Raw genomic sequence first — 13,355 nt, forward strand, 5'->3', positions numbered from 1 at the left:
GGTCAGCAAACTTTTTAAGCAGGGGGGCAGTCCACTGTCCCTCAGACCTTGTAGGGGGCCGAACTATATTTTGAGGGGAAAATGAACAAAATTCCTATGCCCCACAAATAATCCAGCATTTTAAATAAAAAGACACATTCTACTCATGTAAAAACACAGAGATTCCAGGACTGTCCGTGGGCTAGATTTAGAAGGCGATTGGGCCGGATCCGGCCCCTGGGCCTTAGTTTGCCTACCCATGCCCTATACCTTTGCAAGCGTTTTTTTCTTATCTATAAAAGGGAAATATCACAATACCACATGCTAAGCTTCCACCAAGACCAACACCAGCTCCGCCAAGACCACGTGTTAAACAATGGTGCCACTTTGGGGCAGAAGACCAGGGTCCCAATCAGGAGAATGGACAGGGGGCGCCAAATGCACCAGAACTAGCAGTGAATCAGCTTGAAAACACAGGGCAAATTTAACAAGCCAGAATTTTTCAGCAGTTTTTAGCAACCTTTGATGAAAGGGAAACAGATCTCGTAGGAACAGTAAACTTTACGGAATCATCCAGAGAAGAACCCTAAAAAATAGTAATGCTGGAGTACTGCAAAAATGTAAAATTAACAAAAGTAAAAATAAAACCCACATTTAACAGATTTTGTTTTGTTTTTTAATTTTTAGTGCAAGAAACATAACCAAGTTAAATCACAGAATCAGTACTAATTGAAGAATATGGAAAATTCTCCTATACAGAGGTAGAATCCAGTGCACAAGGCTAAAACGATATCCAATATAGTCTAAACAAGACTGAGCCAGGTTTTACGGAATCCACTTGAAATTTTACAATAAATAGACTATACAATCTTTAAAGTTGTTTAATAAATTTCACAAAATTATAGTAGATGCATTGAGAACTTTACATAATGCAAACCTTGCTCTCTTTCTGATCTTCCCTTACACCAGCCTTCCCCAACCTGTTGCCCTCAAGATGTTTTAGATTACAACTCCCGCTGGTCCAAACCAGTTGTAGTCCAATGCATTCGGAGGGACTTGGTTGGGGAAGGCTGTCCTATACCCACTGCAAACTGTGCTTGCTAGAAAGTCAACCAACCAGCCCCAAAATGTTCTGCAGACTGTTGATAAAACAACTCCATGTACAATCACATTTCTATTGGGAGAGGCACCGTAACCCAATTCTAACAAAAGCTGGCCTTTTTCACTCTTGCTCTTCTCTTTTCTTTAAAGAATTTTTAAATTTGAAACAATCTAGTCAAGGAAAAAGCAAAGGCAAAAGGGGGACCCTCAAAACTCGATAAAATCGAAATTTCGCTATATTGGCACAGTAATAAAAATAGTAGCAACAACAATAGCAAAGTAATGAGAATTAAACTGATTGGGGAACATAGATGGGCAAAACCTTCATGTCATGTAATACATGTTAGTAGAAAACTCTACTTAGTTATTAGCAATTTAACCTCATCAGTGTGTGTTACCCTTTTAAGGCAGATAGCATAATCAAGGACACAGTTGTCTGATAAAAACCTTTAATGCTCTGGGGTCATAAGCATATTTAGGGAACACAGAGGGAGCATCATTCTGCGTTCCTGATTCGGCACTGTGGAACCAAGCTAGTAGCATGGTAAGTGTCTTAGGGAAGGGAAGGGAACCTGGGGCTCTTCTAATATTGTACTACAACTCCCATAATCCCTGACCATGCTGGTTGAGGCTGGTGGGAGTTGCGAATCCACCATCTGGAGGACCACAGATTCCCTACTCCTGTCCTAAGAAAACCAAAGTCTTCTGCCTACCCAGGACTGGGGAGCTGGGTATGTAGGTGATAAGAGCCTCAACTATAGGCCTGCTGGGAACCAGCATGTCTAAGCCACCCTAACTTGCACTCCTTAGTCAAGATCCCCAGACGGAAACATGAATTCACACGAGAGAATTAAGCGCTTTCTGTTTCTTATGCAGCAGCTCACAGCAGTAGGGAGCAGTTGTTCGGTTGCCTCTTTAGTAACAGGAGCTGTCGCAGAAGAAATTGAGAAAAAACTTTCAGGTGTGCAGACATACCTCCTCTTTGGCATCCTGTAGGGATTGGAAGCAAAGAGCTTCCCATAATCAGAGCCGCATGGATGTGCTCTTGTCACATGAAGCAGTTGGGTTGGAAATGTCAAGTGAACAATTCCTAATAGGGGTTTTAAGGCTCAATGAGACCAGATAAAGAAATGTGTAAGGGCATGTCTCCTGCAAGAGATGACACTGAAGCTAATGGTAGTAGCTCAGGATGATAGCTTGTCCTGCACAACACCCAAGGGGAGTGGGGTGCAAGTGCACATCTGGAATAGGAGTTTCTGCAGAAGATGCTCTGGTGGAATGTGGTGTGTATGGTTTCACTCGAGTAGTGCATGTAGAGCAAGTGCCACACATTGAAGACGAGGCCTCGTCTATTTCGCTGTGGCTTGCACAGGAGAATTTGTGGAGCTTCAAGATCACGGAACTTACTGTACAACTGATTTTGGTTTTTGTTTGTCTTATGCATCGTAAAATGGCATCCTTCTCAAAATGTGCAAAATAATTCATAGATGCTTATATAGAGCACAAGGCTTTTCCCCCTTTCCTTTTTTTTCAGAGATAACGTGATTTGCTTTATATCAAAAAGGTATTCAACTCGTTTATCCCATTAAGGAAAAGAAGAGTGGGAACCAGTAGTAACAACAACAGAAGTACAATAGAATCAACAAAGCAACAAAATTTTCTTCACAGTTTGCATTTTGTTTAAATTTCTAGAAGCACCTACACTGAAAAATGCATTTTAACGGTTTTTATTCTGAAATCTAACCTGTGACAAAACACTTGGTAAAATTAATATAGATTTCTTCTTCTTCTCTTCCTCCTCCCTCTTCTTCCATGGACCCTTTTCCACTAGAACAAAAACTCTTTTTTTCATTTTTTTTCTATTTTATAAAAACAGAGATTGGTTTCCATTTAAAGTAAACATATAAAAAACTTGAGGCTATTGCTTGCAACATTGAACCAGGAAGTGAAGGAAATCATCTGTCTCTGCCATACAAAAGAAGATTCTCTCTCTTTCTCTCCCACTTTCTCTCTCACTTAATCTCTGCTAAATCTATAAATGCAGTGAAAAAAAATTGCAAACAAAAAAAGGACTACTGCCTCCAATGCAAATTTCACCTCCTTGGCCCAAGTTCCACTCTCACCTGGATCCTTCCAACAACCATAACTTTATAGTAAGGAAAAATAAAACTATCCCAAAGAACATAGGAAGGCACATGCAGCCACATATACTATGAAGCAGCCAGTATCCAAGATGCAACCTGTGGGAACGCACCACGGACACGGTCGCTATAAATTAAAAAAAGAAAGAATTCCAAACAATCACCTGATCTTCTTTTTTTTTTGTATACTTTTGGTTCAGCACTAGAAATCAAGTCAAATTTTGTTTTTTCAAAAAATACAATAAAGGCATACGAGAAACAAAATATGCATAATAATTAAGGGGGAGAAAAGGCTAATAAAACAGCTTATGAAGGGAAGCCTAGTGGATGGAGTAGGATGGAGGCGAGGGGAGAGAAGAAAACAATCGATGGCGTCTGGTTCGGAGGCTTGTGCTACAGTAGATACTGCCTTCTTCATATTTGCTGCTTTGCAGAAGCAGGAAAAGCGAATCCCAGACAAACAGCAAGGGAGGAATGAAAAAAGATATAAAACCCAGAAAACCAATGGAAAACACTGAAGAGAAAGTGAAATACTTTCAAAATCCTCTCTCATAGTGCTTCTTCCAAGCCAATCTCGTGGTGCGTTTTTAAAATTCCCATGCTATTGTCTCTGCTGAGGATCTTTTTCTTTTTAATAACACACACACTTGCTTTTCTGTTCTTCCAAGCATATGTATGTAGTTTGCCTTTTCCTCACATAAAAAAGGACAAATCTGCAGCAAAACAACAGAACCAGCTTTCTTCCGAAGTTCTTCCCGATGTACTGACGTCTCTCTCCTGTCCGTATATTTATTCTTGTGTGCTACGCAACGGGGGAGGCACTGTAAAGGCAGATCTAAAAACAAGAATAAGGAGAAGGGGGGGGAAGAACAAGGGGGGAAAATAACAACCCCCTCGCTCCCAAAGTTGATGATAGAAACGGTATTTCTGAGGACTATCCAAGACTTCAAACATTAGGAGATAATCGCAGGTGACCACCTAACTACAGTCAGATTGTCCGAACTGACTGACCGTTTCTTTGCTGATTTCCTGAAGTCCTTATACTTGTCTTCACACAAGCGGGAGATGGCCTGTAGGGAGATGGGCAAGGGAGAAAGGTCAGACACGTGAAATAGCCTAGTTCTGACTGCTCCGACTGGCAGTAGCTCTCTAAGGCTTCAGGAAGAGGAAAGTCTTTCCCATCCTCTGCGTTCTACCTGACCCTTTTAACTAGAAATACCAGGGGCTAGACCTGGGCTTTGCTTTCCCCAAAAAACTGGAGATGCCATGGCTTTACTTTGGGGCCTTCTGCTTGCAAGCCCATGCTCTGCCACCTAAGCTATGACCCCTCCATCTTTCTTTGTAATCCAAGCCTGGCGAAGTTGAGACCCTAGCAATCCAAAAACAGCCTGTCTGCCATGCAGCCCACCCAGGTGCTCACTAACCCCATTCCTGTTCCATTACTCCAATTTTGTAGCCCATCCAGATAGGAGGAGGAGTTTGGATTTGATACCCTGCTTTATCACTACCCGAAGGAGTCTCAAAGCGGCTAACATTCTCCTTTCCCTTCCTCCCCCGCAACAAACACTCTGTGAGGTGAGTGGGGCTGAGAGACTTCAGAGAAGTATAACTAGCCCAAGGTCACCCAGCAGCTGCATGTGGAGGAGCAGAGACGCGAACCCGGTTCCCCAGATTACGAGACTACCGCTCTTAACCACTACACCACACCGGCTCTGGTGGTTAGCAATGGCAATGATCCCTCTCTCTCCCAACTTTGTGACATCCCAACTTTGCTCTTTCATTTATCTTGCTATTGTACAGTATGACACTGTTGTAAATTGATTGCTCTGTTTGTTGTGTGTGTACACACACACACACACACACACACACACACCTTAAAGCCTACACTCAAGTTTTTCTAGTGGGCTTACATCTTGTTTGAAAATTTTCAGAGAGTGCACAATAAAAGGTCAGCTTGCCACATCCACAAGGTGCTTGCGATGGGAGGAGATCAAGGGTCTCACCTCAAGTTTATATGCCCTGTCCCTGCTGAGCGGCTCCAATGGAAAGCTCAGGTTGTTTGCTTCTGCCAGGGAGCGCAAATCAAAATAATACTTGGCATAAACACTGGAGGGAACATTAATGTTGAACTGCAACAACTCAAGAAACTGGCGTTCCAACTCATTCCTGCAAAATAAATAGCAAGGCACGTTTTAAACTCTTGACCCGAAGGACAATAATTTACTTTGTCTTATAACAGGCTGACGCCAGAGAAAGAAAACGTATTTTAAGCTTGTCACAGACATCTCATGGGAACCTGAGCTATCTTCAGCCCAGGCAGTTTGGGGACAGTTTCTCCTCCCCACCCACCCAAATGTTCAGGTTCAACAAAAGGTTGTCATATGTAAGCTTTTATCTCATGTTTGTTAATGAACTATCAAGCATTCATTTCCATTGCATGCTTGTGCCTCACTTCCCAGCAATGGCCAAGTATGAAATTTAACAGCAGATGCTCAGTCGTCAATACAAAAAAAAATAAATTGTATTAGATCAGTCATGTGCTTCAGTTGCTTGTGATTTACTTGGTCAGACAAGTTCCAGCACATTTTGACTTGTATAAGGAATTTTGGACTGTAACAGGACTACACAATATAATCTGTAGGGGAATCAAATTCTCTTTGTTTTATGAGCTTTTAAATAGGGCTTTTTGTATACTGTTGAATTTCATTCCAAAGCAGCATCTGTTCCTCAAGCTAACACACATAAATATAAACAAGCTCAGATCGACTTTCCCCATTTTTGATGTACCTGTGTAGGAAACTCCAATGCTTCACAATGGAAGAAGAGGTATAACCAGAACACCCTGAGGCAAAGGGAGTGTAAGTCAAGGAACTATCCTACTTTGATGAAGTCTGAAAGCCGCTCCTTCACTTGCCTCGTCTGCTCTCTTCCTCTTTCATGCGTTTGACCAAAGCTTCCCTTCCTCCTTACTCTGTAAAACTAACCCATGTCTTCTTGAAAGTTGCAAAGATTTTAGAATTCTGCTTGATTTCTGTTTAGGTACACCAAGGTACATCAAGCGTGAGCAATTGCACCCACATAAAGCAGACCATAAAGAAAACCACTCTGCAATGTGTTAGACTGCCATCATTCAAGCCTGCAGCGAAGCATAACTAGAATAAGACTATCAATGGCTACCAGCCAGCATGGCTATCATCTACTGTCCAAGGTAGCATTCTTCCAAATACCAGTTCTTATGCAGCAATGGGAGCTCACCCCATCACGGGGATTTGAACTGCCGTGATGGGGTGAGCTCCCGTTGCTCGGTCCCTGCTCCTGCCAATCTAGCAGTTCGAAAGCATATCAAAGTGCCAGTAGATAAATAGGTACCGCTCTGGTGGGAAGGTAAACGGCGTTTCCGTGTGCTGCTCTGGTTCGCCAGAAGCTGCTTAGTCATGCTGGCCACATGACCCAGAAGCTGTACGCTGGCTCCCTCAGCCAATAAAGCGAGATGAGCACCACAACCCCAGAGTTGGCCACGACTGGACCTAATGGTCAGGGGTTCCTTTACCTTTACAGAGTGGTAGTTCTATTAGCCGTTGTGAGAATGCCAATAGTTAAGACAGAAGACCCATCTAACCGGGTTGAATCCAAGTTAAATTAGTTGAACTTACTTCTCTTTGAAAAATCAGCGGGACTTAAGTTATGGCTAACCTCCCATTGATTTAAATGGCACCTAATCTCAACTAATTTAGTCTAGCTCCAACCTTGTTTATTTATCTGTTGTGTTTATTTCTCTACCAAATAGCTCCAAAAGTGGTGTGCAATGCAAGATGGATCATCATAATAAATTTAAACAACAACAATTTATTTTATTTTTTTTAAAAGGCAAAATAATGGTCAGTTCTATTGTACGTCATGGGGACAACAGAAAGAACAGTGAACTCACATGTCCTCAACGGTGATATCTTTCAGAATCTGACAGTAGTCCACATTCCACACGGCCTGGTCGTCCCAAACTTTTGATGCCAGTAGAATTGCACCCAGCACAATTCGCTTCCAGTTTGCTGGACATATATCTATCTCCGCGTAAGTTAAAAGTCTTTCAAGATATACCTGAAAAGACACAGAATTTTCATTCGTTCATTCATAGCACTTTACGAATAACAGGTGTGACACATCCCTACCCCAAGGGGGCTTACAATCTAAAAACAGACAAAAGGAAAACAACAGAAGATGGGGGGGGGGAGAGATGGGTAGGCAGGGCAGGCAAGGGTTTATTTAATTTAAAAAATGCACAATGTGTTTCATTTAAACATGCTGTGGCTTAATAATGATGAGGAAGATAGTGATGTCAAAGTTGGCCCAAGTTATTGGTAGAGAGAAGGACTGGCCAAATCCAGTTCTTCACCTCTGGATTATGCTCTAGAGATTCATAAGTATATATCTATTGCCACTGGAATTTTCCCTCTCCCACCAGCTGCACATATAGTACCTTGAAACACAATCCTATGAAATTAATTCCCTCCATTCTCCTTGTGATTACTTGTTCCATATGGCCTAAAATACCAGATTGCTAGTACTCTGTCAGCATCACTTTACTGCCACATAATTGTTCCCTAGAGACTTGTCTTCCCTACATTTCAAAAGCTTCCTATACTTTCCTGATACAACATTCATGGGTCCATATTCAAGAAAAACCACAGCAATTTAGCCTCCCTTTACTGCTGGTATTTTCAGACTCCTACAGAGAGACAGCTTTCATCAGTACTGGTATGGTAATACAGCTTCAGGAGTCATAGGTAAAAATCAAGGTAACTTCAAGCATTGCATTTTCAAATCCAAGCCATCTAAGTAAGTGGGGAAATACTATTCTGAGGTATTTAGCCACACGAGAGTTTAGCATAGACAGGACTGTTTGGAGGACAACCATGAATTAAGCAGGACAATGTAGATCAGCGAAAGGCGCCAGAAGTGCCTTGCCACTTAACACAGGTTAGGTTCCCACTTAACACGGAAACGGAACACAGGTATCAGATGCAAAGTTAGGCTAGAACCCTGACTTGCCCTAACCATGGTTAAAACTGCTGGCAATGGTTAACTTCCCAGCAGGGGAAATTAGTATTCTGGAAGAGAGATAAGCCAAAAGGGAGCACATGATCTCTTCAGCTGCTTGCAAATGTAACCGTGATTAAAACAATCATCAGTGTTATTTATTTAGGAGACCACTGTAAGCAGATGAAAACATCAGCAGGATTCTAATCGCACTTGTAACAAATGTGATGGATAAAATAGACAGATATAAAATATAGATTATGATATAATATGCAGTTGGAAACACTGGCATTAGGACCCACAGAGGGGATGGTGGGAAGTCGCGAAATTAAGAGAAATCTCTGTACAGTGGTACCTCTGGATGCGAACGGGATCTGTTCCGCAGCCCCGTTCGCATCCTGAAGCGAACGTAACATGTGACTGCGCATCTGCGCATGCGCTGGTCGCGTTTTGCCGCTTCCACGCATACATGTGACATCATTTTGAGCGTCTGTGCATGCGCGAGTGGCGAAACCCGGAAGTAACGCGTTCCGTTACTTCTGGGTTGCCGCAGAGCACAACCCGAAAATATTCACCCCGAAGCTACTTCAACCTGAGGTATGACTGTATATGGAAATGTAATTGGTTTTGTTATACATTTATACTTGAAAAATCAAATAAAAATGATTTCAATATATATATATATAAAATAAAACAATCATCAGTGTCATATCTGCCTTGGCCTCTACAACTGGCAACATCAGATGCACTCAATTAAAACTTTATATCCTATATCAGAGGAAGCAATATTTCTAGCGGTTCTGGTGCAAAACAAGTACTGTATTTTTCGCTCTATAACACGCACCTGACCATAACACACACATCGTTTTTAGAGGAGGAAAACAAGGGAAAAAACATTCTGAATGAAACAGTGGATGTATCATTTTTGTGCTTCATGCTGTGGCCACAGACATGTGATCTGATGGTGAATTTGGGCTGACCCAATGCAAAGATCCTGAGGATCCATGTGGATCCATGTTTTGTAACCACGTTTTTGCACCATTGCAGCCCCAGGCAACAGTGGGTGCGTGATTTTGGGGGGGGGGCAGGCTGTAGCCATGGACATGCTATGTGCTCTGATGGTGAATTTGGGCTGACCCAATGCAAAGATCCTGAGGATCCATGTGGATCTATGTTTTGTAACCACGTTTTTGCACCATTGCAGCCCCAGGCAACAGTGGGTGCGTGATTTTTGGGGGGCAGGCTGTAACCATGGACATGCTATGTGATCTGATGGTGAATTTGGGATGACTGAATGCAAAGATCCTGAGGATCCATGTAGATCCATGCTTTTTAACCACGTTTTTGCACCATTGCAGCCCCAGGCAACAGTGGGTGCGTGGTTTTTGGGGGGCAGGCTGTAACCATGGACATGCTATGTGATCTGATGGTGAATTTGGGATGACTGAATGCAAAGATCCTGAGGATCCATGTAGATCCATGCTTTTTAACCACGTTTTTGCACCATTGCAGCCCCAGGCAACAGTGGGTGCGTGATTTTGGGGGGGCAGGCTGTAGCCATGGACATGCTATGTGATCTGATGGTGAATTTGGGCTGACCCAATGCAAAGATCCTGAGGATCCATGTGGATCCATGCTTTTTAACCACATTTTTGCACCATTGCAGCCCCAGGCAACAGTGGGTTCGTGATTTGGGGGGGGGGGGCAGGCTGTAGCCATGGACATGCTATGTGATCTGATGGTGAATTTGGGTTGACCCAATGCAAAGATCCTGAGGATCCATGTGGATCCATGCTTTTTAACCACATTTTAAGTGGGGAGGGAAGGAAAAACACAGAAGGGACAAGGAGCAGGAGAGGGGTGTGCAGAGAAGCAGCTGGCTAAGAATGCAGGAGAGGGGTATAGGGAGGAAAGGAAGGCAAAAGTTTTCCCTCACCTACCCACCCAAGCCAGCCAGCTCGCTCTCTCTCTCTCTCTCTCTCTCTCCCTCCTGCATGTTTTCAGCTTTCCCCTCTGCTTGCCTGGAGGGGAGGGGCTTTCCCTGCTCTTTGTTCTGTTTGAGCAAACACAGCAAGGAAACAGAGGTGGGTGGGCAGTAAGACCCTGAGGCAGAATGCCGGAAAGCAGCCGCTTCCTCTTTTCAGGTTTCCCTTCTAGGAGATGCGCGATTTGATTTTTGCCTGCTTTTTTTTGCCTCCCCTTGCAGTATTTGGCTCCAGGGACCGCACATTCGCTCAATAACACGCACAGACATTTCCCCTTCCTTTTTAGGAGAAAAAATCTGCGTGTTATAGAAGGAAAAATACGGTAATTCCAGGTGTTCCTGCACTATGCATCATATGTGTGTTATTATTTACACACCCACTTCACAACCATCTTTGTGTTATCTAATAGTAACTGCCTCTTGGCCAAGGTTGCTAGAACGCTAGGTGTATACACCTAATGGCTATTTCCATTGGTGTGTGTGTGTGTGTTTGCTGTTTGATGCTTAGGAAAGAGGTTTCAAGAAATAGAGCTTCTTCTCCAAGCAAGCAATAGTCAATGTCTCCAGGGAGCGGTTCTTGCAGGCTTCAGGGTCTGAATCCTATCCACTAAACTCAACCAATGTTATCAGGGGGAAATTCAGTGTGTACGTCAGCAAATTGCACTCCAAAAGCAGTATTCATGAGCCTGCTCTTCATGCTTCATTGCAGACTTCCCTAGTGAGCATTCCACTATCAAATATCCTCATATAAAAACACCTTATTTAAAGATGTCCTAATTGAGCTTAGTCAGCTGTGGTTTGTAGATATTAAACATCTGAGGCAACAAAAATACTGCTTATGGGCTTCTCACTGGCATCTAGTTGGCCACAGTGAAAATAGAATGTTGGGCCAGATGGGCCTTTGGTCTGATCCTGCACGGCTCCTCTTAGGGTTTTATGGCAGGCAGAGTAAGAAGTCACTTCTATGTTTTTCCCCCAGAGCTAATTTTCCACTTAATCTATGCTCAACATTGCATGTTGAGTGAATGGTGTTGCTAGTATTCTAATGCATGGCTCTTGCCACTCGCTTATATTTCTGCTCCTGGCCCATTGTAACGGAGTCACAGGATACACCAAGATACTATTTTAACAGGATTACCTGTTCACTCAGAAGCAAGGCCCAACTCTGTTCAATAAACCTAACTCCCAGGTATAATAAATGCACATAGAGGTTGCAGAGTATGGAGAAAATAAAAGATAAAGTGCAAGATTGGCTACATTATGCTCAGATTAAAGAAGTTTTTAAGTTGGATAAAAAGATAGGATTCCAGGTGGAAAAATCAAAGTTAGAAACAGAACTGTTAGAACCCAGCTCTAAGATACTGTCAAGAATGTATAACTTGCTGTTAAAATGGAATACACAGGATGAAACGGTCAAATCAGCTATGATAAAATGGGCACAGGATATAGGGTACAACATTATGTTTGCTGACTGGGAAAAGTTATGGACTACAGGTCTGAGATATACCGCATGTAACGCCTTGAAGGAAAATATTTTGAAAATGATATATAGGTGGTAAATGACCCCAGTCAAGCTTGCAAAGATATACCATTTGCCTGATAATAAATGTTGGAAGTGTAAAGAAGCTGAAGGAACATTCTTTCACCTCTGGTGGACTTGCCCCAGGGTTAAGGCCTTCTGGGAAATGATATATAATGAGCTGAAAAAGGTATTTAAGTATACCTTTCTTAAGAAACCAGAGGCCTTCCTTTTGGGCATTGTGGACCAGAGTGTGCAAAAGAAGGACCGAACCTTTTTTATGTATGCCACAACAGCAGCAAGGATAAAGGTAAAGGTAAAGGTACCCCTGCCCGTACGGGCCAGTCTTGACAGACTCTGGGGTTGTGCGCCCATCTCACTTAAGAGGCCAGGAGCCAGCGCTGTCCGGAGACACTTCCGGGTCACGTGGCCAGCGTGACATCGCTGCTCTGGCCAGAGCCAGAGCCGCACACGGAAACGCCGTTTACCTTCCCGCTGGTAAGCGGTCCCTATTTATCTACTTGCACCCGGAGGTGCTTTGGAACTGCTAGGTTGGCAGGCGCTGGGACCGAGCAGCGGGAGCGCACCCCGCCGCAGGGATTCGAACCGCCGACCTTTCGATCGGCAAGCCCTAGGCGCTGAGGCTTTAACCCACAGCGCCACCTGCGTCCAAACTCAAGATTTGCCCACATTGGAAGAATGGCAGATGCAACTGATGGACTATATGGAATTGGCAGAGATGACTGGCAGAATCCGAGACCAGGGAGAAGAATTGGTGGAGGAGGATTGGAAGAATTTTAAGGACTATCTACAAAAATATTGTAAACTGTATGAATGTTAAGAAAGATGTAAGATCCGCAATAAGATGGTTCCAACAAATTAGTTATAAAGAATATAAATTTAAATGTGATTGAAAGAAAAGGTAAATTTTGGATGAACAATATGTTAGAACTAGAGTGTTTTAAATTATAAGATTTGAGATTTAATATTGGATAATTAAATGATATAAATTGAATTAAGTGAATAATTTGCTAGAAAAATCTATGTGTTTAGAAAGCAGGAACAAGAGATGTGAGGAAGTCCAAAGATGTGAATGAAACGTGGTTAATGAGAAAGACCTTGTTGTTATCTATGTGGATTTTTGTTTTATAAAATTAATAAATAATATTATAAAAAAAAAATGCACATAGAATTTCATATATCTCAAGCCTTTCTCCCACCTGTTATATATGGGTTTGTTTCCGAAGATATATATATATTGCTGTACACCACCCTGATATTTTGTGAGATGGTGGTATAGAAATATTCTTATACACAGATAAACGTAGTTCAAAAAGTAAAAACAAAAAACCTAGCTTTATGACTGCGTTTTAGTTTAAAAAAAACCCCAAAAGCATTTCAGTCAGCAATTTGAAAAATAAAATTCATAAAATTCAATTAATGTTCATTAAGGCTTTTAATGCATGTGGGATCATAATTTAATTGTCTTCCCCTCCGATTTTAATTTCATCACCTATTAGAACACAAAATCTCTTGGCAGCTTTGGAAGCGGTGAGAAAAATTACATAGTTTGTGCTTAATTACGACTCGCCTTTTC

General features: G+C 42.4%; 1 protein-coding gene across 1 annotated transcript in view; it reads right to left on the reverse strand.

The window, feature by feature from the left end:
• Positions 1-844: 844 nt before the first annotated feature.
• CCNY (cyclin Y) overlaps positions 845-13,355 on the reverse strand; it is a 107,311-nt gene continuing 94,800 nt past the window's right edge. Inside the window, exons 8-10 of the mRNA XM_079947021.1 lie at positions 7,150-7,316; positions 5,225-5,387; positions 845-4,291 (exon numbers count right to left, since the gene is read on the reverse strand). Of these exons, the coding sequence (XP_079803147.1) occupies positions 4,175-4,291; positions 5,225-5,387; positions 7,150-7,316 (447 nt within the window). The 3' untranslated portion in view covers positions 845-4,174. The remainder of the gene's footprint in view (positions 4,292-5,224; positions 5,388-7,149; positions 7,317-13,355) is intronic.

This window comes from Podarcis cretensis (assembly GCF_951804945.1).
Source record: "Podarcis cretensis genome assembly, chromosome: 12".
In the NCBI taxonomy this organism is placed as follows: Eukaryota; Metazoa; Chordata; class Lepidosauria; order Squamata; family Lacertidae; genus Podarcis; species Podarcis cretensis.